Source organism: Lagenorhynchus albirostris, chromosome 15 (assembly GCF_949774975.1).
Source record: "Lagenorhynchus albirostris chromosome 15, mLagAlb1.1, whole genome shotgun sequence".
Lineage (NCBI taxonomy): Eukaryota > Metazoa > Chordata > Mammalia > Artiodactyla > Delphinidae > Lagenorhynchus > Lagenorhynchus albirostris.
The window spans coordinates 8,962,170-8,985,937 of NC_083109.1; the positions used below are offsets into that span (position 1 = coordinate 8,962,170).

Here is a 23,768-nt window from a genome sequence, read left to right on the forward strand (position 1 = left end):
TCCTCTGCCATGTGCTTTCTTCACGGGATTTTTAGACATCAGGAAGACTCTGTCTCCTAAGACTTTGTGACAGGCCTTCCCTCCACGTCCAAAGTCCCCTAACGTTTCATCTTCCTGCATTTCTAGGCTGATGAGGTCCCGATTGGTCTTTGACTTCGAAGCCAGAGCAAACACTATCTAATAAGGACCCGTCTCCATGGTTATCGCACACCAGAGAATCCACAGGAAGGCAGCAAAGGGGGAAGTGGAAGCTACAGCAAAAGGGGGGAAGGAGGGAGAAATAAACAATTAAACATGACAAAATCCTCTTGTGAACAAAAATAGAATTATTTGACTGTGAAATCGAGTAATGTAGCATTGAAAATAACATAACCTGAAACATCACTTTTTCCTCCATAGATGAAAAAATACCAGATAAAACCATGCACGTTGAAAGTGCCAATTTTCTGGAGGGGCTGAGTGGTAGAAGTTGTGTGTGTCAAAGATTTGAGCTTTTGAGATATTTAAACTTTTTTTTTTTTTTTTGCCCGTTCATCTTCTCTCCCATGCAAGTAACTTGTGGATGGGGTTCACATCTCACACTTTGGTGTAGCACCCAATAGAATTTAAGCCAGGGGATACCAGAAAGGTGACGGGAGAACTTTTGTCCAGAATTCCAGCTTGAGGTAGATAGTCATTTGTCCACACGTGATTTCCAGCTCTGCCACTTATTAGCCGTGAGAGCCTGATCACTTCCCCTCTCCAAGGGCTGGTTTCTTCCCTTGTAGCCTAGGCATAATCACAGTTCTTTCTTTATAGAGTTTAGGTTTAAAATTAATTGAGATAGGGGCTTCCCTGGTGGCGCAGTGGTTGAGAGTCCACCTGCCGATGCAGGGGACACGGGTTCGTGCCCCGGTCCGGGAGGATCCCACGTGCCGCGAAGCGGCTGGGCCCCTGGGCCATGGCCGCCGAGCCTGCGTGTCCGGAGCCTGTGCTCCGCAACGGGAGAGGCCACAGCAGTGAGAGGCCCGCGTACCGCAAAAAAAAAAATTAATTGAGATAATATACATAAAGGGCCTCGCACAATAGCTGGCATGCTGTAAACGCTCAATAAATGTTAATCCTCTGTCAATATCCATCAGTGACAGCAAGGACAATAGTGATAGCGGACACCGTGCCAGCCACTGATTTCAGCTTTCTTTGACCCCATTAATCAACGTCGTCATCATCATCAACATCATCATTTTCATCAAAATGCGCAGAAGACCAATGCAGATCTTCCTAAGCATGACACAGACACCAGGGATGTTGGACTGTAGCAAATGAAAATGTTCAAGGTAGATGATGTCAGGGAGAGAAAGGGGGCATCAGAGGGGAAGACATGCAGGTTAACGGTACATTGCATCCTTTCCCAGGGCCACCCAAACACCACCCAATACTACTGCTTCCCCCTCAAAGCTGTTTTAGTTACATCGGTCCTAGCAGTCTCTCCCTATTTCTTTAAATCAAATGGTACAATCCACCCCCATCTTGATTTAAGCCTTAAGCAAACCCAAGAGGAGTTTTTTGAGGTAGAGGAGAGTGATGTTCGTCAAGCCCTCGCTCTGTGGGCCAGGCCCAGCGCTGAGCACTGCCCGTAATGTGCACTGTTTTCCCTAACCCTGGACACAAGCTGAGAAAGGAGAAAGGGAGCTGCACTGCCCGCCACCCTGTCTGTGCCAGCCTGTCTCATCAACCTGCACGTAGATTAGGTTTTCAGGTTTTCACAGCACTGCTGGAGGATTAGCCAGTAGAAGGGCCCTCCGCGCCTAATATATCATACGCTTCCTGCCAGTAAAAAACACAACGAAATCAAGACCATTCCAGGAAAAACAACGACCGCCACTTTTCCGCAGCACCCTGGACTCACGGGCTTTGGGAAGTGAATGTGTGCAACACAAAGTTCTCTAAAACCCCCAGATGTGACATGTGCCTTGGGCTCCTGGCATCCTTTTTTCCTGCCAGGTGAGCCTGGGGTAACATTGACACTGGATTTAATAGGAGAACATGACATGCAGTGATTTTCAACAAACACCTGTTCTTTCAGAGGAAGAGTCAGGAAAGAACGCACACACACCAAATCCTCTTCTATTTTGGTACCCTCTATGCCTTCCGTTATCTCCGTGGCCTACATATCATTTAACAAACTGCCCTGCGATTCTTGCAGGGTGTGGCGTCGTGACTGATTTAAAATCCCCGCATTGCTAAAACTGCATTGTTCTTCATCAAGTTGAGTCATTTTTATGTGAAGTGTCAAGCTCCCTAACAAATAACTCCTGCCAGACAAATCAAGTTCCTCGTCTTAGAGCCACGGCTAAATAGTTTATAGCTTTAATCTGCTCACCGAGGTGTGCAGTCTATGACAGTAATTATAAATGCAAGGAGAAATTATAGCTGAATGCTTTAACTGCATTAGGAGCTGTTTGATGAACAATCATGAGTGCCTGCTCATTTCCAACAATAGAGGGCAAGTTGGTGTCAATGCATTAGAAAGATTTCAGTTCTGCATGGCTTTTTCTCTCATTTACCATGGAATGTCACTTGTCTCCTATAAAGTAGAAAAAAAACACCGTGGAACGCTTTAAACTTGGTCGTTAAAAAAGAAGACAAAGAGAAATGCAGGAGAAAACTGTTTATCATGATGACTTCTGGGTTTGTTTTGTTTTTTTTTTTTCTGTTTTGTTTGGCGGGCAGGTTCAGTTTCAGATCAGTTCGGTGAAGGTAACTGCTTGTTTACTTACTAGGGGCCTAAAAAAAACCCAAGCTCAAGCCATTTTCGAAAAATCTTTACAGAGAGAGACTTCTTTCAAGGAAGGGCAAGTTCAAATTCCGCCCAGGCAGAGGCCCTGTGATCGGTGTGTGTCTCTCAACTAGATCCTGCTCGCCATCTGTATCTACCTAAGCTAATGACACAATTTAGCTCTATTTTCCTCTCCTCACTTTTGCAGAAAGACGTTTTTAATTTCGCTGAAGAATTACACAAATGTATTTTAAAGACATAAATCCATATAAAAAATATGAGCTAATTAAAACATTGCACTCCCTGTCGCTCATGGATTTTCAATTTAGCGAAAGAAAAAAGAATTGCATCTGGTTAAATGAAAAGATGATACTGACGGCAGATTGGAGTAAATGAAAAATAATGTTACTCTATATTAAAGCACCGAATTATACCCGTCAGGATTTGAGCATTCGGAAGTCCAAATGAGGGGGAAAGTGCAACGGAGACGGAGACACATTGATGCAAAAGAGGGGTTAAGCCAGATCGCTCGGGTGACATGAAAACGTGGAAAGAGGTGACGCATTTGTTTCTTGCTGCGTTAGAAATGACGCGGTCTCATGGTCAAACGCCCTGTTTCCAAATTCTCATTTTGCTCCCCCCAAATGAGAGTCCGGATGAGGATTAAAAAATTCTCACACATCTATCTTCCCTGGAATTTGGGTCATTTCTTGGTGAGACGCTCTATGGTAATTGTATGATCACCTGACTGAACAAGGAAATTACAATGAAGAGAGCGAGGATGTGTTGCTTCTTCCTACAGGTCAGTCCCAGGCCCCTGAGTTGTGGTGTTTGATTTGTAGCTGGAGCCTCCCAGAGGCCAAGGAGCCCTTATCACCTCTCCACCCTTACACCACATTTTATAGACTTTTTTTCTGAGCTGTTGGATGTATTCCTGGCCGTGGGTAGCACCTGGAAACCATCAGGCAAGACGGAGGAGAAGCCAAGAGGCAGAAGAAACTTGATGAACGTTGGGCAGTCCTGGGTTCGAATCCCACCTCGATGTGCACTGTGTGCTCTGAGACAAATCACGGAAGCCCTTGAGCTTTCTGCAAAATCAGGATGATCTGAATACCCCTGCCTGACTCATAGAAAGAGGCCAAGAGGCGGCAGTTTTGCTGTCATTGCTATCATTATAATTAAATGGTAGGTCAAGGTTTCCTTGGGGCACTGCCTAGTATTAAATAGCTCAACCTGGGAACACTGTAAGTTCTATATACTTCAGGCGACGCAGAAGAACACGGTGTGGGCCTGTAGGCACTGCCTAGAACTAACTCTTCTTGTGAACCTCCTATGAGCCAGGTTTCACGGAAAAGAATTTCGTACATTTACTTAATTCTCACAACTTTTCTGTGAGGGGAGAATGATGTCCACGTTTTATAGACACAGAAGTGGGGCATATCTAAGAGACAGTGGGTGAGTTAGGGTTTGAACCCAGGCCTGCAGGACTCGGCAGCCCTGATGTCACACCGCCCCTGGTACCACCGTTCCCCTCCTCGGCTTCCCCCAGGACTGGCCAGACGCCCTCTTGTGTGCTCCTTTCGGCTTCTACCCCAGAGCTGCCCGTCTCTGTGTCTCCCACGAGCCTCCAAGGCAGACTCTTGTCCTGGTCACTGGCTTATTCCCTGGGATTAGCACAGTGCTTGGCATGGAGTGATGGCTTTCTAGACGGGTGATAAGGAATGAGTGAGGCTCAGAGATGGTGGGAATTTGAGAAATTCATGCAGAATCTCTCTGCTTCCATTTCCTCCCCTGTAACATGGCTGAATCAACCCTACTTCATAGGGCTGTTTGTGAGTATCAAGTGAAGTAATGTCTGTGATGCGCTCGCTGCAGCCCTGGCACATTTGGCTGGTATAATCAGCACGACTGTTGGTTCTCCATCACATAGCCTTTGCTAATAGAGTCCGGTGCACAGTTAAATCACAGCCAATATTTGTTGAAAGATGAAAGGAGAGAAGACAGGAAGGAAGGAGGGAAGGAGGGAGGGAGGAAGGGAAGGAGGGAGGGGAAAAAAAGAAAGGAAGGCAAGAAAGAATATTATTTGCTGGATAGAGGCAAGGGTGATGCCTCTAATAGACATGAGTTAGTCCAGCCCATTTTGTTCTTCCCAGGCTGCCATATTACCCATGCTGTTAGGGTTGCCAGATTTAGCAAATAAAAATACAGAATGCCCAGTTAAATTTGAATCTCAGATAAACAATGAACACTTTTTTTTAGTATAAATATGGCCCATGCAATATTTGGGACGTGCTTATTCTAAAAACTTATTTGTCATTTACCTGAAATTCTAATTTACCTGGACATCCTGTATTTTATCTGGGAACCTACGTGCTGTTCACCCTGAACGTGGGTTTTAGATTCATTCCCTCCATCAATTTCAAGGCTAGTTGTGCTGCTAAACTTGTACACTCTTGTACACTACATTACACGGTAATGACTATAATTTCAGGTCCTTATGCGTTCTAGACTCATTGACTTGTTCTCTGTTTACTTTCTGTTATTCAAGTGCCTGTGGTTTTTAAAGGTATATACAAATATCTATTGAAATTGTTTTAGATTACTTATATCCTAAATTAGGGATGCACATTGAACATTTTCTAATTAATTTTTAATGAAAAGTTGCATTTAATATTTGGCAGAGAATTTTGTAGAACTTAAGACATATCTAAGAAAAGAAAGAAAATTCAGGTCAAAATTCTCATCTTGCACAGAACACAGGTATGGTAAAGCTCCCCTCCCAAATTTTCCACAAAATCTTGACCATCCTTACTAAGACAACATGTCATTTTGTACAATTTGTGCTATCATGCATACCAACTAAAATGAGAGTTCCAGATAAGAGTGATCTCGTTTTGTGATCATTTGAAAACATACATGCCTAATTCTAAGCAGTGGGCAAGGTTGTGCACACCTATTGTTCTAAAAGTGGACCCGTAGGGTGGAGGAATTCTTTTCTAGGTGAAGGGCAGCAGAAAGCCACCTGTGTGCAGATGTGGGAGCCATTCAGGCAGACCGGGAGATCTTTAGTATCAACACAAACACCAAGCACCTGCATCACTTTTTGTACGCACACAACACATATACTCTGAATGAGTTCCAAACGCTCAAACCTGTTTTTCTGCCGCGTCCTCTCTCAGAATCACAGCACTGATGGAGCTTCGTTTTCATATAATGATAACTTTGTGATATGGTGCTTTGAAGGTCCAAATCGGAAATGTTTATTCTGTACAGATGCAGAGGGATGAGAAAAGGGCTATCTTATCTATGTATTTAATAGACTTGTAAGTACCTTTGTGTCGGCTTTTCCAAATTATTGGTTTTTCTTTGCTTCTCTAGAACAGGTTTGTGCATTTCAGATTTGGACTGAGGCTTTCTTTCCCTCCCCATTCTCCATTTACATACTGCAATGTTTTGGCTGTGCTATTAATTTTTAAAAAATGATTACAAACCTCAAATGTGGAAAATTGGTCTTCACTGTAGCACAAATAAACACTACCTATTTGTCCTTTTCACCATGGTTTAGACCTACCACTATGGGATTGGAAGCATTTATCTCTGTGTGTTCTGTGTCTATCCATCTACTTTTTTCTTTTTTGAAGGACCAGGAAAGCACGATAGTAAGTTACATAAAATTTAAAATGTTATATAGCAAATAAATAGGTGTCACGGAGACCCAAGCTCACATTTAGATCCGATAGATGCATTTCAGCTTTTCTTTCAACAGTATGAGCTGAACAAATCATGCTGGGAAAGCAAGAGAGGAATCTGCCAGTAAATACACTTTAATTATCATGATAAAAACATGCAAACAAAACAAAAGTCTTCATTTGGGCCCAGAGAGCCATTAGCCGTTAGAGCGATAGGATGGGTTCCCCCTTTGTCAGAAGCTCTTAGATCTTCTCACTGAGGCAACAGCCCCAGTGTTTACCCTTCATTTCATTCTGACCAGCCTTGCATTCAGTGACCCTCCCTATGTGATGTGAAGTGAGCCCAAGCCGCACCATATACAGAGCCGTCCCCACCTGGAGCCCCGCTGGTGCCCACCGCTCGGTGGCTTGATCCGAAAGTCTCCCATTTAACAAGTGCTCTGACAGGAGGAGGTGGTGAGGGCTTATACAGTTGACCCTTGAACAACATGGGTTTGAGCTGCCTGAGTCCACTTATACATGGATTTTTTTCAAGCGTAAATACTACACAGCCCAGGGTTGGTTGAATCTGTGTGTGTGGAACCTCGGCTACAGAGGAAGCAGGGATAGGCAGGCTACACCGTAGGGAGGGCCGACTGTAAGTTACACGCGGATTTCCCACTGCGCAGAGGGTTGGCACCCCTAACCCCCAAGTTGTCTAAGGGTCAAGTGTATGCTAGTATGAGCTGTTCGTATCTCGTATCTTAACCGAAAGAGCTAATCTATAACCTAGCATGACATAAACTGGGCTGGTAAGTGCCAAAGGCTTAAGTCAGATTGGGTCCCATTATGGGGTGTGGCCTAACACCCCAACCTGAACATTTGATGGTCCCTAGCACGTGGGGGGTATCATGCTGGAGGGGAGAGAAAAGGAGGTAGAGAAAATACATAAAGGGCGGTGAAAGGAAGTTCAGCCTTGCTTATGCTCAACGTTTGAAAATGGCTGGTGGGACTAGTCTGCCAAGGTACTTGACCTTGGTGTCTGCCCTCTTCCCTGAAGGTGACATAGGTAGTCTGGGCACTGGTGACTCTGCCAGGCATGGAACTTTGAGGATACATGATGCCAATTATCTCAAGCTGTGGGACCCCATGTGCCTGGCAATGAGTGTGCAGAACGTCCTTTGCTTCTTTATATAAAATAAAATCTCAAAGCCATGCATTGCATCTACCTTTGCTAAAGGTGGACTCTGATATTAGCTTTATCTTCAGGACAACCAAAAGACGAGGGAGCAAAATAAGCTTCCTCTCTTTTCATCTCAGTGTTCTGCAGAGAAGAGTATTTTCCTACCATCCAACTACAGGGCATATGCCCTTTCACAGGAGACGTCATGGACAGGAAATAAAGGGGAGGGGGTGGAAGGTAGCAGATGCTGCAGGTAAGCTGCCCAAAGCATTAATTACTAGTAAGAATAATAAAGCCAGCTTTAGACTATTCATGAGCTGATTAAGAAACCTCTGTATAGTGGCTGCCCCCAGGAACCCTACAATCTTTATTCGCTCGCTCACTTTTTAAAAAGAATTTTCATCACCTTGCAAGTCATTCGCGTTACTCTCGGAAGGTGAGGTGGTGAAATGGGACAGTAAGAAAAGTCAGTACTTATCAATTAAAATGAGGTGTAGCCTTGGCCGGACTTTGAAAGTTGGGCCTTGGGTAACTAAGAGGGGCCTTGGGTATCAAGAAGCAGTATACCTGTGAGCTCCATCTCTCTGAACCCATTTTATTCTATTTCCCAATGCTGAACTGGAGAAATTGAGAGAATGGCTAGGGCTTAATTATCATGTTCTAGTCTTCCACAAAAATTCGTGCTATTCCAGCAGGCTACTGTGCTCTTGGTATAGGGAGATGTCAGCTGCCTCTAAATAGACCCATCTCCCTTCTAGAAGCTCCTCACGAAGTGACTGTCACAACCACGTGGGAGCAAACCCATACCTGCAGAGCTATTCTTCATCCACGTCTGTTACAAACTGTGAATGGTGTTCGGGTGACTTGCTGTGCGTTTTGCTTAGGTGGAGTTTTACTGCGTGTTTGCTCACAAATGTCCGACAGCACAACTTACACTTGAACTTAGAGTCTGTGTCCTCTTCGCCAGCTATGGTTTCCGGTGACCTCTGAGCCGACGATACCCGGGAGATCTCTCGCTCCACTTTGCTTTGCTGTTCCACGGCCACGCGGGTCATGTCCTTCATTTGGAAACCTAGGTGAGATTCTAAGTGACTGATGTAGGTAGAAGGGGTTCGGAACTGGGAGACACAGTCGCTGCAATAAAAGATAGGCTGTCCTTTGTCCATGTTTTTCAGAAATTTGGTCCCGCCCGTTTTCCTAAGCTGGTACTTGACGTTGGCGAGCCAGTGGCTGATGGTGGTCATGGAGAGCCCCGTGAACTTCGAGATCTGCATTCGCTCTTGTGGGCCCAGATCGGACAGCAGGTATTTGCCCTCCGAGGTCTGGAAGAGGCTGGAGGCAAACTGAGCCTGCAGGATCAGAAGATGCTGAGGGTTCCAGTTGGACTGCCGGCCTTTTCTTTTATGCAAGGTTGAGACTTCGCTGGACACGTCCTCAAAGCGCCTGACGTCCATCTCCAGCTTCACGGGAGGGACCCTGGAGGAAGCAGCAGGCTTTGGGGTGGTGGCTTTGGGGAGGACTTTGACCATGTCCGCGATATCAGACAGAGCGTGCTTCTGGGGCGGGGACGTACAGGACTGTGCTTGCGAGGACTCAGCCTTCTTGCTTTTGGACTTGGTCAGGTCGATGGGCTGATCGTTGCTCTCAAACAGGTAGCGTCTGGACACGCTGGCCGGCCTGGTGGAGACAGGACTCAAAACCGGCTTGTCCATGACACTGAGATTCGACTTATGAAACATCGACATTGTGCTTGAGCTCGGGCTGGAGCAGGAAGGAGAGCGCAAGGGTTCCGTAGCTTTGCCCAGGTGGTTGTTCAGGACGGACTGCAGGGCGCTGAGCGGGTTGATGCATGGCAGGGCCGAAGCGTGGCTGGCGAGGGCACAGCCGCTGCTGGGAGAAGATGCTGGCTCCAGGGGCTGGGCTTTCTCTTTCTCACCACCTTCTTTCATCCGCTTGTCCTCCTCCTTCAGGGGACAAGGCTCAGCCTTTTTGGATTCTGAAGGGGGTTCACATTTGGAGAAAGAGTCCCCCTCACTGTGGCTGAAAGAGGACGCCTCTTCCTGGGGACTCTCTCTCCCACACTCCTTCACCACTTCATCTTTGTCGTCGGGTTCCTTCTTAACTTGCGTGTATGGGGTCAGGCTCGTGGGCACAGAAACCAGCGGCATTACTTTCCACTTGGGTGCGATCGGCCTTAACTTGTTGCTGAGGTTGGGTCGAATCTGCAGGACCTGGGAGCCCATCGGCAAGGAAGGCTTGGTACCCTCTGACAGCTGGTAGGCGGCATGGATGCTGGGGTATGCGCTCCAGCTGGGAGCCCCATTTTGGGCTTTGTTGATGGCGGTGGTAACAGTATTTTCTAGTGACTTCAAAATGTCGCCTCCACCCTTTGAGCCGTCTTCCAGATCTTCCTCCCTTAGATACTGGTATTTTATCGTCGGGTCTAAAGGCTTCTGTAGAGGGTCCTTACAGTCCTCGCTTTTCACAACTTTCTCATCCTTGTTGATCGGCTCTGTTTTTTCTTTTTTACTCTCTCTCTTTAACTCAGTTGTCGAAGCCGTGCATTCGGAAGCTGAGTTACTCGATGGCTTGGGAGCCAGAGAATCACTGTTCGGGGCATCTGACAATGACTGCATCTTCTCCACGGCGAGTGGGTCTAGCACCAGCTGCTTCCCTTTCTTGGAGGCAGAGCTGGTGACCTTGAGAAAGTGACCGGTGACCATCATGTGGGTGGTGAGCTGCTGCAAAGTATCGTGGGAGCTCCCACACTCCATGCACTTCAAGATCTGCGACTTGCAGGCCTCGAACTGCCAGGTGTAGCTGGCGCCATTTTGGTAGCCGTAGCGATTGTTGGAGGACAGCTGTAAGTTGGCGTTCTTCTGAGAAGGAAACGAATCTGCAAACGAGCCTGTGGTCGAATCGGGGGAGCACGGCCGATTGATGTCAAAGATGCGTTTCTTCGCCGGAGTGACCATTTTCGATGAAATGGTTGGTACTGGTTCCTTCAAAGGCACTTTTTGGTAATGTTTTGTTTTGATCATGTGGACGCTCAAATCTTGGAGGGAATCGAAGGAGTCGCCACAAAACATACATTTCAGGACCTTCTGAGCGTCCTCCTTGTCCATATCCTGGAAAGCCCTTTTCCGGGGCTTTGAATAGCTCGTGGGTCTGAGCTTGTCCTTTCTGCGGTTGTCATCTTGATAGTGGCCCGTTTCGTTCATGTGCACGGTCAACTCGACCAGGGTGTCATAGGCGGCACTGCACTGCCGGCACCGGAACCTGCTGGCCCCGGTGAAAACGGTCCCGCACATCTTACTGCTCTGCCGGTACAGCTGGACCGAGCTGAACAGGCTGGGCTTCGACACGGATCTGGAAGGCAAATTCTGCTGTAGGCTTTTGGACAGAGCATCTTGGTGCCAATCGAAATCAGTCTTGTTGCTGCCATTTCGGGGGTCACAATTCCGTCTCTCGCTGTTGGACAGTTTGAAGCCAAGACCCAGGCCCGACCAGTAGGAATCAGACAAGATGTTGGCATAGACGGCGGTCATTTTATCCATGCAACTGTGGGCTTCGTTTGGAAGCTTGGGGTGCACGCTTGCTTTCTTGTCCAAGGCATCTCGGCCGCACACACTCTTGATGTCTGACACCTGATCACTGGCGTCACTCAGCAAGGACTCATTCTCGGCGTCCTGATTGGACAGGTGACTTCCTGGCGAGTTCTGGTAGCTGAAGCAGCCTTTCTGCTCGGGGCCCGTTTCTAGCTCCTCATCTGTCCCTGGGTCATTGCTGCCCTGAAGTTGAGCTACCGAACCACTGTCTTCTTCTTCCTCCTCCTCTTTTATTTCCTCCTCTTCCTTCAGCTGTTCTTCCTGGGCGTAGCCTGCAAGAGAACAAGAAGAGATGAGATAACAGTAGCAGGTGACATATCCCATCCCAATTTCCCCACTTGGACAAAGTGCTTCCCATATGGAACTAACAATGTAATCGACACTTTTATGAACTGCAAGCAACGGATACAGGAAAAAGCCAAGTGATGTCTTTTGTGCCATCTAATGCCTTTTTAAAAAAATGGGCAGGAGTCATAATTCTTTATAAGTGCCTAGAATTCCAAGTTAATAATTTTCCTGTTTAAGGAATATCACTCTAATACTCCTATAATGGGACAGTCACTAAATTCACGTGTATGACTCTCAGGAAAGCTGGACTGAAATTCAGATCCTATTACAGACATAGCTCTACAAGAAGGACGTTGGCTCATAAGAAAACTAAGACTTGACCCTTGGCATCCTCATGGTAAGGTTTACCAAGACACTTGGCCCTGCTGGCATACACTCATTTTTGAGTGCTCAGAAGTAATTTGGATGCATAGCCATTACATTTTTGATAGCGAGGGTCCTTTTTGTTATAACATTTTTATTTGTAGAGAGTCGCACAGCAGGAAGACAGATTATGGAGTATCAAATAAAATCTTCCATTGATAGCTGAAAAATTATGTAAGCTCAGCAAATATAATGATTTTAAAATAATAGCAAATGGTGTTAGAATGGGAGATTTGGGAACTATCCTATTATTCTCAAACAGGTTTATGAAGACCTTTTCAGACAAGGCTGAAAATGCCCTCTCGATCTTGTGCCTGTAATGTCAAATGCACTGATTTGTGGGTACCCGTCATGAGATGCCAATTATACATTTGATTTGTAGATGCAAAATGCTATTGGGGATGCATGCTTTCCCTTCTCTGAAAGGACTTAGGACCAGTAATTGCATAGGGAAAATGAAGGCATGAGAGAGCGGGTCCAAAGGGAATTAAGGGGCAAATACCCATCAATGGAGATGAGGAATGTGACTATTTATGCTCATGTGCTCATTTTCTTCACCCGGCCTTTTCAGAGCCACGTGGATAAAATGCAACCAAAGAAGTACCAAAGCAAGGGAGATTCAGTCTTAGATGTGTAAGGGCTGCATGATCTCAATGTGGTATTTTCCTTATGAGGTCCTATCTCCCCTCTCAGTGCAGGTGGGTACTTGGGGGAAACCCTAGGACAATGCTGTTACTTCCATTCACCAGGTATAATACTTGAAAAAAGGGGTGCTCAAGCATTGGCGGTCTCTCCTGAGAGGCAGGCAGAGAGGAGAGAAGGGGGATTATTAGGAGTAAGTCACCTGCAGTCAGGAACTCCAAGGGCTCCAAAGACTGAAAAGGAAGAATATTTCTTTTTCAGATTTTCATTTACTTATTTATTTCCCAAAATTAGGGTTTTTAAAAACTTGAACTGTAGCTGATTTACAATGTGTTAGTTTCTGGTGTACAGCAAAGTGATTCAGTTACACACATATTTATATATACGTCTTTTCAGATTCTTTTCCATTATAGGCTATTATAAGATATTGAATATAGTTCCCTGTGCTATACAGTAAATCCTTGTTGGTTACCTATTTTATGTACAGTAGTGTGTATCTGTTAATCCCATACCCCTAATTTATCCCTCCCCTGTCTCCTCTTTGGTAACCATAAATTTGTTTTCTATGTCTGTGAGTCTGTTTCTGTTTTGTAAATAAGTTCATTTGTATTGCTTTTTAGATTCTACATATAAATGAGACCCTATAATATTTGTCTTTCTCTGTTTGACTTACTTCACTTAGTATGATAATCTCTCGGTCCATCCATGTTGCTGCAAACGGCAATATTTCATACTTTTTTTGTGGCTGAGTACTATTCCATTATATATGTATGTGTGTGTGTATATATATATATATATATATGTATATCTGCACATATATGTATATATACCACACTGAAGATGAAGAATATTTATTATTATCTCCTAGGACCTGTGCTAACTATTGCAAATACATTCTTTCATTTTATCTAATATCCACACGAAGTAGAAACTATTATTATTTTCATTTCACAGATGCAGAAGCTGAGGCTCTGAGTTTGAGAAATTTTCCCCAAGGCCACATAGTTAGCATTGCAGGGTCATGCCTGAACCCAGCCTGTGTGATGAGAGAATCCATGGTCTTAACCACTAGGTTCCACTCTCTTTTTAGTACCAATCTAATAAATAAGAAAACTTTGCAGAGACCCAAAGGTTAAAGGTCAAGCCATGGGGTTTCTTTGAAATGTCACCAAATATATAACCACCTCGGAGGGGAGAACTGTAGGAATACTGTGGATGAGAGCCCACAATTTTAAGGGCATGATAGCGTAAAACAAAATGAAATGTAAAAACTCAGCCTCGCCAGTGGTTTTGCGGTCGTGTTCCATTTTGTTGTTGTTGTTATTGGTGTTGTGTTTTTGCTTTCCTAGCAGGTTGACAAGTGGATTTTTCATTAAACTGGGGTTGCTGGTCTCTAGTTCCATAAATTGATTTGAAGAAAAAGAAGCTTCTCAATCTAGGCAAACAGTCGTTAATCAGTGGTCACTACTTGCAAGAAAACCCTAGCTTGGAATAACTGAATTAGATCACACTCCACCCCCGACCCCATCCTCATCGTGTTTTCTTTTTCCTGGACTAGTTTGTATGTTTGTAGAAATAGTCATACCATTAAGATGAAGGAAAAGGTCTATTAACAAAATTAATAAATGACTTGGTACAGAGCCAAGCAAAATACTCCAAAGAATCAGGCAAATGTTACCAATTGGAAACAGGGTTACTTTTGAGAATTAAAAGGGCTTTATTACTCATACACTGGGATGGTACCTATTAGCCAGGACTGTTCCAGGCTAAGCTATATAGTCACCACCCCTATGGGTGATATGATCATTGAAACGAAGACCACATACACCTACACACAAAGCGGGTGAGGAAATCTAGGGGAAAAGAGAAGGCTTATGCTCATCACGGTTGGTTAACATGTTGCCAGGTTTTATTCATCTTCCTATTTTCAGTGCCTAGCACAGGGCCTGATACTTAGTAGGCAGTTGGGAAATAATGCACGTTACGTTCGTTGCGTGTGTGTCGATGAAACATACATGCATGCTTGCATACGCAGGCGCGCGCACACCCCCCCCCCAACAGACAATCTGCCCAGCCAATATAGTCATTTTCACACAAGGAGAAAAGAAGTGTCTTTTTTAATGCTGACATTTGGAAGCTGAGCTTTCCGGACCAGCTCAACTTCACAATCTACTTTGTCCTTCTAAATGCATTCCCCAGAAGAAAAGTCGAAGACAGCAAATGCCTCCCCCACAATACAGATAAAATTTTCTGCTTAATTAGGCATTGACATGTTTACTATAACCTTTACAGAAGAGTAACTCGCGCTGAGAGACCCTTTGTGTCTGTTTTCTTCTGCAGAACAGACTAAATCTCATGCACCCGATAAAGTAACGCATTGAAAAGCCTCGTAAAAAAAATGCCAAAGCGTCCATCAGAGTGAGCGTATTTTAACAATGGCTGGAGGTTCCAAGGAGTTTTAAAAAGCACATTTTCATATTATACATTTAAAACTGTTCACTTAAGTGGTTTTGTTTGCCACCAGCAGCTGAGGGGAGAGAGAGGGAAGACAGCCAGAATATGGGTGATCTGTGTGTATAATGAGTATCTGTGTCTCTCTCTATTGATGATTTGTTCAATAAGATTGCATCGTGTGTAAATCTTGGTAAAGTGGATGAGTGGCAAGCTTATTCCTATGAATACTTATCTAGCAAAAGAAAATGAGCACAATTGCACTGAGGCACAAGGAGAAAGGACTGTCCTCTGCAGAACCTCCTTGTTGACGTTGGGTTTAAGATCAAACTTCATGGTGGCAAACATCTCCCTGTCCAACCTAAATGTCTAATTTCATCCCTTACCACCACCTGACTGTGGCCACATGAAGCTTCTTCACTCCCAGGACAGGTAATTCATGGGCAAACTCAGTTCCATGTCTAAAAGTTCTACGGTCAAGAGACCATCTCTCTTCTACTCCACAGCCACTGCTCTGTGTCGCTATTGCTGTTCACTCGCGTGACTAAATGGGCTTCCTGCTTCCACTTCCTCTAGTCTGTTTTCCAGAGAACTAACTGCTAGAATATTCTTTATTAAAGATGTTAGTTGGCGACTCACTGTTTTAACTCCTGCAGTGTCTTTCTGCTGCACAAATAGAAATATATTATAATAAAATTCAAACCCTTCGCCTGGTCTATAAGAGCTGGCAGGATTTGACTTTTGCCTTTTTGCTTTATCGCCCAGTACTCTCGCCTTGCCCTCCACACCCATGGTACAACAACCTTCTTGCGTCTGCCGATCCTTTCCTTGACGGTGGTTCTTTGCAATTGCAGATTTCTCTGCTTGGAAGGCTCTTCCTCTTTGGAAGTTGTTCCTTTTCATGCTTTAGAATTCAGCTCAAATGGCCCCTTCCTGCCCAGTTGTCCCTTCTCTGTGTAACTCTAGATCACATCAACCTACTTACTGAAAGCACTATGGCACTGACCATACTCTGAAATCATGTTGTGTGTTTATTGATTGATTGTGTCCTCCCACTAAATGTAAAGGTAAAATGTCTGTCCCCTTGAAGCCAGAGACCTCGCTTCTCCCAGCACCCAGAGAGCATCCCGGCGCAGAAAGAGGTCCACAAGTTATCTGAGTGAGTGGACAAATAGATCATACAACGAAAGGGGATTAGTCCAGTTGCAACAGGGCAGTCGGCACCTGGGATGGGTATATCTCCCCACCCCAACCCTGATCTAGATCAGATGTGAATTACAACCATCCTGATCAACTTTCCTCAATGATAAAAACAGAACAACCCCACAGATCATCTTTTCAGAGCAACCCAGCCACCAACATTCTTGTTGCCAGAAATCCCTGAGCTGCGGATTTAAACTTTTTAAGTATGAAGGCTGCAAACAAGCATCAAAACTGCGAAGCATCAGGAAATGCACTCAATGTGAGCAGATTTTGATTCAAAAAAGATTCACCTACTTTGCAAGTGTGGATGGATTTTGTCACGGATAACGCTCATTAGCTGTTCCATGATGTATATTACACAAATATTAATATTAGGGTGGTCTTATCCCAAATGCTTGATTTTAAAAAGGAGAGATGTCATTAGAAAAATATACTATATATGCTGCAAACTTTTTACCCTATCATTATACAGGTAAATGCTGAAACAAATCCTCCAACTTTAGAAATTTCCTCTTACATCAAAGGTTAAAAGAAAAAGGAAACAATTAAAAGAATTACCACCTCAATTGTTCCAAAAACCTGTGGTCAGAATGGCTTAAATGAAATTGTGCAAAATAATTCATGGGTGGCATGATGTAAATATCAGATTTTTGCTAAGTATCCATGTTTGTAGTTGCCTTGAAAATCCACAGTAGAGTGTTTACAGTAAAAGCACTGACAGTTTTTAAAGTGGCAGCAGAGGCGGAAGAGTCATAACCCGAGAAGAATATAAAACTCAAGAAGGTTGATTTTTAAAAACGAAACCAGAATTCAATCAAGACCTCATTTAAAAACATATCCGGTGGTGACAGGATCATTTTTGCCCATCTACCCCACTAAATGACAGTTTAAAATCACATGAAGATTCCACAGTGTGCAGGGCAGACGTAAATGAGGGGATCGCAAGAATTTCTCACCGTGTACCCAGTAGGTACGGTAAATGATGACACGGAAGAAGGTCTTCCTGTCATGAGTCTCTAGTGTTTTGGTGACTGTGGTCTAGAAATCTGTTAATATGTATATTATTATTGGCACTAATTGGCACTCTTGTTGGCAGGCTGAGGAAAGAGATAGAGGATTTCTTGTTCAAGGAGGCTGAGCTACCTTTCAGTGGTGACTGGGTCCAGAGCAAGGGCCCCTCGCAGGGCTGTGTTGAGGGGCTCTGTCTGCTCTGTGTTCCAGGAGGTGGTAGGCTACGGGGCTGTGGGATCCCCGGCTCCCTTCCTGAGCACAGACCTGACTTTACAGAGAATCCAGGTACCATTAGCCAAGGCTCAGCCTCCCTGCCGTCTGGAGAAATCTAAGCTCAGGCACATTTCTAAAAAGAGACATTTTCAATTCAATTTTCATATAGATTTTTATTCCTGCCACACCACATAAAACTCACTAACATAAGCGTGACTTGTACACGCAGCTCAAGAGAGAAGGGCTGCTTCCTTCCTCTATCTGAATGTCAGAACCAAACACATAGAATTCTTTGTTTAAAGGAATGTTGAAGATGGAGTGGTTTAATGACACGAGGCTTCTCCTGGGCCCAGAAGTGCTCTGTAGAGATGGATGGAAAGCTTTCTGAAGGTCATCAAAACAACATCCCTTTTATTATTTCCTGCAGACGTTCAGTAAATTGGAATTTTTTATATGTACGATGGATACATATTGGGTGCGGTCTGCGTGAAAAAAAAAAGTCCGTTTACGTAATATATTCTTGTGGTAGACACTTTCTTGGGCTATCCTCACAGCTCTTTGGACTGTAAAGCTGTTTCCTAACCACGCTCTGTGACTCTCTCCACAACTTGGTCATCAGCAAAAAAGGACTAAGTTAGTTTAAATCAGGGAAAGTGGATACTGGGTCATCCTTTCGCAGTTCATCTGTTTATTCATTTAATCAAGAAATATTTATTCTGCAGTTATCACATGCCACATACTTTAGCAGAGTTTCCCTGGGAGTTCCATCCCAGTGGCTCCCCAAAGGCCCAGGAGAGTAGAGACCTGAGTTACAGAGAGAAGTTGGACACTGGGATTAGAGAGGAAAAGGTCATGATAAGGTCATGCATTACTGGAGGAATGCAGGTAACTTAAATGGCAAAGGAGGACAGATGGAAAGAAAACAATCCTGAGTTCCTAAGTAGTGTTGGCATCCACCTGGAGAGACACAGAGGAGCTGCGGAGAGCTGGAAAGTCCACGCCACGTTGAAAGAGTACAGCTGCTACTCAAGGAACAGTCACGGGGTCTAGGGTTGCCAGAAGCTTTGTTTGGACAAACCATGTAGAAGAAACCAAATATGTCTGGGATCCATCCATTTGCAAGCTCTACAACAAAGGAATCAGCGGAGGCAGAGTTTGAAGATCTGGCATGCTCTCCTGTTGCTTTCTCATACCATCTCTTTGACCTTGATTCTCATCTGTCAATCCCAGATAGGAGGGACCATCGTAAGCCTACCTACCTCACAGGATTCTGTTAGGACAAAGGAGGAAATGGAAGAGAAAGTGTATCATAAACCCTTGCTCCTCGAAGGATGGTCCCTGGATCAGCGGCAACAGCACTTGGGAACTTGTTAGAAATGCAGACTCTCAGCTCCATCCAAGGCCTATCGAATAGGAATCATTTAACAAGATCCCCGGGGGGATTCATAGGCTCAAGAAAGTTTGAGATGCCCTGCTGTAAATGGCGAGACTCTTAATTAGGAGCAAGAGATCTGGTAAGCTACTCCTCTCTGCCTATGTTCCTACGTGTATGTGGGTACCAGCTTTGGGAAGAGAACACGACTTCGAGAGTTCCAGCCCCACTCCTCTCCAGGCAGCAAAGGATGAAATACCTGTGGCTTAGATAATTGCTTCCAGCTAGACTGGGAAACGCCGAGCAAGAGAAAAATAAAAGTCACTGAGTCAACGACTGATCAGTTAACTGAAGAGATAGGATGGCCCACTGGCCACGGGATCAGGCAGGCCTCAGTTCACATCTGCCGGTTTCTGTTTAAATGTGATCGCAGGAAAGTTGCTGAAACTTTCAGAGGCTCTGTTTTCTCATCCATAAAATAAGAGCACTAATAGTATTTCCTTCATGGGATAGTTAGGAATATCAAATGTGATGAAGTACGTAACACAACAAGGCTGCAGGACTACCTCCTGACTCTCAGTCCTGTTGTAGGCTCTTTATAACCACTGCACATCCTGACCGCCCATCTGAACCCGAAGACGGCTGAAATCAGTTGGCTTTGGCATTCTTTGTTATCCCTAAATCCTGTTCCAAGCCAACCGCTTTTGATGATATTTGCATTAGATATGAACCAGATTTGCAAGTGTCATGCATAAGGAGAGAGCTTTATCTGATTTGGGGTTTGTTACTTAATATTAAATCATTCATACAAGGAGCCAGTGGTGTGTGTGCTGGGAATTTCCGTAGAAGTGATGTGCAAACATCAAATGGCAAGTTATTAGGTTATTACCCATAATGATAATGTCTGCAATCTTCAAGAAATAAAACAACTCACGATTCCAGAAAACAGGCCTTTGTTGGAGGCCTTGGCTTTGCAATGAGAGAGATGACTAATGGTCAAAGCAGAAGGTCTCCTAGAAAAAGTGCTTTATATTCAACTACCTAGAATTTCAGTCTGGCATGTGTTATTATTGGGAAATATCCTGGTGACAATTTTAAAAAGCAGAGTGAGAAAATATTCATGGAGAAGGGTGAGAAGGGGGCCACTTCATAAGATTTCTTGTAGTTCCAGTTTAGAAATCATTATCCTTATATTATCCTCACACCGAGAGAGCGTAAGTCAGGAGCAGGGGATAAAGAAAAGTGAAATGAAACAGGGACAAAGAAACTACACAATAGAACTGAGACTTTCCTATCAAAATAAGAGTTCTAGGCTTTGACTTTTCAAGTGGTAGCAACTATTTTCAGCAAAATGTACATACTGATTTTCTGTACATTTTCCCCCACGTAGGGCTATATAAACACACCCACACGCCTATAGTTCTTTCTAAGACTATAAAGTTTGGAGGGTTTTTGTGGGGGTTTTTTGCCAAGAAAAGGGACAGTGGATCATTGTCTAGAATGACCTTCAGAAAGTATATGAAGCCGATGCACCATCTGTATTTTTTCAGACGTATATTCCCATTTTACTTGAAATAACATCATTAGCACAGCCATCCCACAGAGCTAGAAGGTGATCTTGTTTCCCTCTTGCCTGGCTTGAAGTCAAACATCGTTTCTTTTTTTTGGCAAATGCTGCTTCTTTCTCTGAAATATTTCATGCAGATAATGGCTAATGACCACTTCTCACTGCCTTTTCTCGAAAACGTCTAACTGCATTAGCCAAGAACGGACAAATGTTAACCTGCTTCTTTTGTTAAGTTCACGGCTGTGACCACTTCCCATTAAGAAAGAAAGGGAGAGAGAAGAAAGCTCACTGTTCCTTCAGAGAAGCAAATTGGCACTGTCAGAAAGCGAGCTGGCCTTTGCTTTTCTGGTGAAAAGTCTGCTATCTCTAGAATCACAGGAGTCCAAGGTGGAAAGACCTTTCACGTCTTATGAGCAGTGACTCAGTCAGACAAGGATCCCCTTGCCCTGGTATTCTTCAATTCTATGATTAATGGCTCAGATACTGGACCTTCCAATTCTTCCTCTTCCTGTTGGATTCTCTGCCAGTATGATCACTGTGACCAGTCTGGCTATGAGGACCACGGTGTATAGAACTTCCCCCCATCCCTAGGAGTTGAGCAGGGTTTCCAGGCTGCTTCTCCTTGCCTCAAACACTCCAATTTGACTTTTGTTCATTTGACATGAGGCAAATCAAGAACTCATCCCCTGTAAAAATATAAAGACTTATTCTCTTATCTCACCTTTGCACTTCAAGGTGAACGAGTTTATTAGCTGGTTTCTATAGAAGAACACGTGGCCCCAGGAGCCAACTGGGTCACCGTCACACTCCAACCCAGTGGTTCTCAACCCGGTGCATGTTTGTGCATTTGGACAATGTCTGGAGACACCTTTGCTTGTTATGACTGGAGACAAGGTGCTACTGGCGACTGGGGGGTGGAGAGGCCAGGGGTGCCGCTAAACACCCCGCCATACACAGGACAGCCCTCACAAAGACAAAGAAATATTCCGTCTCAGATGTCAATAGCTGAGAAGTGCTGTAAAGCCAAGGTCAGCGGCATTGGCGCTGGGAATTGGCGACAACTCACCCTCTTTCTAGTTGTCAGTGAAGCGGGGGCTCTATGGGGAACACTTGGTGGTGTTAGGGGAGAACTAGAGAAGAAAGCACGCACAGCACGTTCACAGGTGTTACGACATGGAATTGAAGAGCGCAAGGTCTGGAGCAAGCCTGCCCGGGTGCAAATCCCACCTCTGTCACGTCTCACATTGTCATCTGGAGCAAACTCCCAGCCTCTGTGGGTCTCAATGTCTTCATCTATAAATTGGAGATAATAGTAGTACCTCCCTCAAAGATGACTGTGAGAACTGAGATAACTGGAAAGAACTCGGAATGCCTGGCAATAATAAGCACTCAATGTACGTTCCCTCTTATTAGCGTTACAAGAACAAAGACGTCGTCGTGAAGAGACACATTTTGAAGCTGGATTTCTCGGGATGTTTAGTATTTACTCTTTCAAGTGTTGGCTGAAAAAAAAAAAAATCCATCGGCCTCCTAGCATTATTCTCAACCAATTCCTTCTGGATCCATTTAAATCCCCTTATCAGAATGAGTATTTTTATACTACAAGAAACAAACAAACAAAAAGTTAATGATGAAAAGGATTAGCATTTCTAAATAACTCCAGTAACTCTGTCAAATAAATCCTGACCTATTTCAGTTCCTAATTAACTAGGTTAGCTTTTACAGGAGGCAACTTATCTAAAACAGCAAGTCTGATCTGAGGCCAAACCCACACTGGACAGTTGGATGAAGCAGTTCTTGGAAATGGCCCCAATTCTGGGACATACAGAGGTCTTCGATCTTTTTGAATCGACAGTTTGAAAAATCTGATGGAAAATCCTCCAGGGTTTTCTGATCCTTTGATTTAAGGTTAGGGCTGGTCTTTTCAAAGCTTGTCATCTTTTCTCTGCCCCTACCTACAAAGGAGATGGATGAATGGGACAAGTCTTGAGGTCACTATGTCAGCATTCTTCCCAACCCCACAATGCTACTGAACTGGTCATTCTCACAGGAGAGGACAGTGGGTGAGGACAACAGTGTCTGCGGATCTAATTTCTCCGAAGGGGAGCATAGATATATGGCTCATAACACATCCACTGTCTTGTCCTTGATATTCTTTATGACCTTTTTTTTTCCTTCTGTTTTATGTATTTTCCTCTGCTTTTTTTTTTTTTTTTTTTTTACGGTACGCGGGCCTCTCACTGCCGTGGCCTCTCCCATTGCGGAGCACAGGCTCCGGACGCGCAGGCTCAGCGGCCATGGCTCACGGGCCCAGCCGCTCCGCGGCCTGTGGGATCTTCCCGGACCGGGGCACGAACCCGTGTCCCCTGCATCGGCAGGCGGACTCTCAACCACTGAGCCACCAGGGAAGCCCTCCTCTGCTTTGAAAGTCTTCTGATGTTAGTTTTCTGTCAGCTCCCAAACCACTTTCAGGAAAGCTGAATTCTCCTAAAAAATAATATATGCATAGTTTTCCTTAACAACAACTGAAAAGGCAGCTTTTTGTTCAGCTAATTGGTTAGTTAGTTTGCTTTTTGGTGTAAAAGATCATTTGTCTTTTCCTAGGGACATAACAAGAAGAAGAACCAGAGCTTTCTGACCTGGAGGAGGATGATTAGGCCTGGGTCAAATTATTAGAAGAGAATCTTCTTGCATGCGGCCTCTAACACCTTTGACTGTCTATTAGGAGATAATAAAGGGAATTAGCCGTTGTACCTAAAGACAGCCGTTGTACCTAAAGACAGAGTTTCAAGGAGGACATTGGTTGCCTTTCCAGGTCTTGTTAATGTTTTGTTACTTATAAACATTTAAAAATGAGGTTGGGCTTCCCTATTCTGTCCATTAATTATCCATGACGATAAGGTCAATACTGTAAAATTTGGGACTGATGTTCATAGTCAAGCACCTAATCCATTGTAACTTACACATTGGCTCTTTCAAATTCTGAGCCCACTTTATGTGCCACTTCCTTCCTGAGACCTTCTCCAAGAGCCCCAGATAGAGTCTCCCTTTCTCTGTGATCCATAGGGCTTTACCCACATCTACTCCTGGACAAACCAAACTGTGATTCCGGATCCCACCTCCCAGATGGTAAGCTCTTTAAGAGCAAGGAGGCTATTGGTGTTTATTTTCACATGCCCAGCACTGGGAGTTCTTGGCACTCAGCAAGGACTCTGGAAATGCCCTTCTCTCCTTGACAGCTTTGTATTCTACGACTTTACATAGGATCTTTTTTAAAAAAATTAATTAATTTAGGCTGTGTTGGGTCTTTGTTGCTGCGCGCGGGATATCTCCAGTTGCGGCGAGCAGGTACTACTCTTCCTTGAGGTGGGTGGGCTTCTC

The 23,768-nt window shown here is 44.4% G+C and overlaps 1 protein-coding gene across 1 annotated transcript in view; it reads right to left on the minus strand.

Annotated features, from left to right (window-relative positions):
- Nucleotides 1–6,566: 6,566 nt before the first annotated feature.
- The window catches only part of TSHZ2 (teashirt zinc finger homeobox 2), a 273,376-nt gene continuing 256,174 nt past the window's right edge, over nucleotides 6,567–23,768 (minus strand). The window contains exon 2 of the mRNA XM_060123239.1: nucleotides 6,567–11,489. Within this exon, the coding sequence (XP_059979222.1) occupies nucleotides 8,425–11,489 (3,065 nt within the window). The 3' untranslated portion in view covers nucleotides 6,567–8,424. The remainder of the gene's footprint in view (nucleotides 11,490–23,768) is intronic.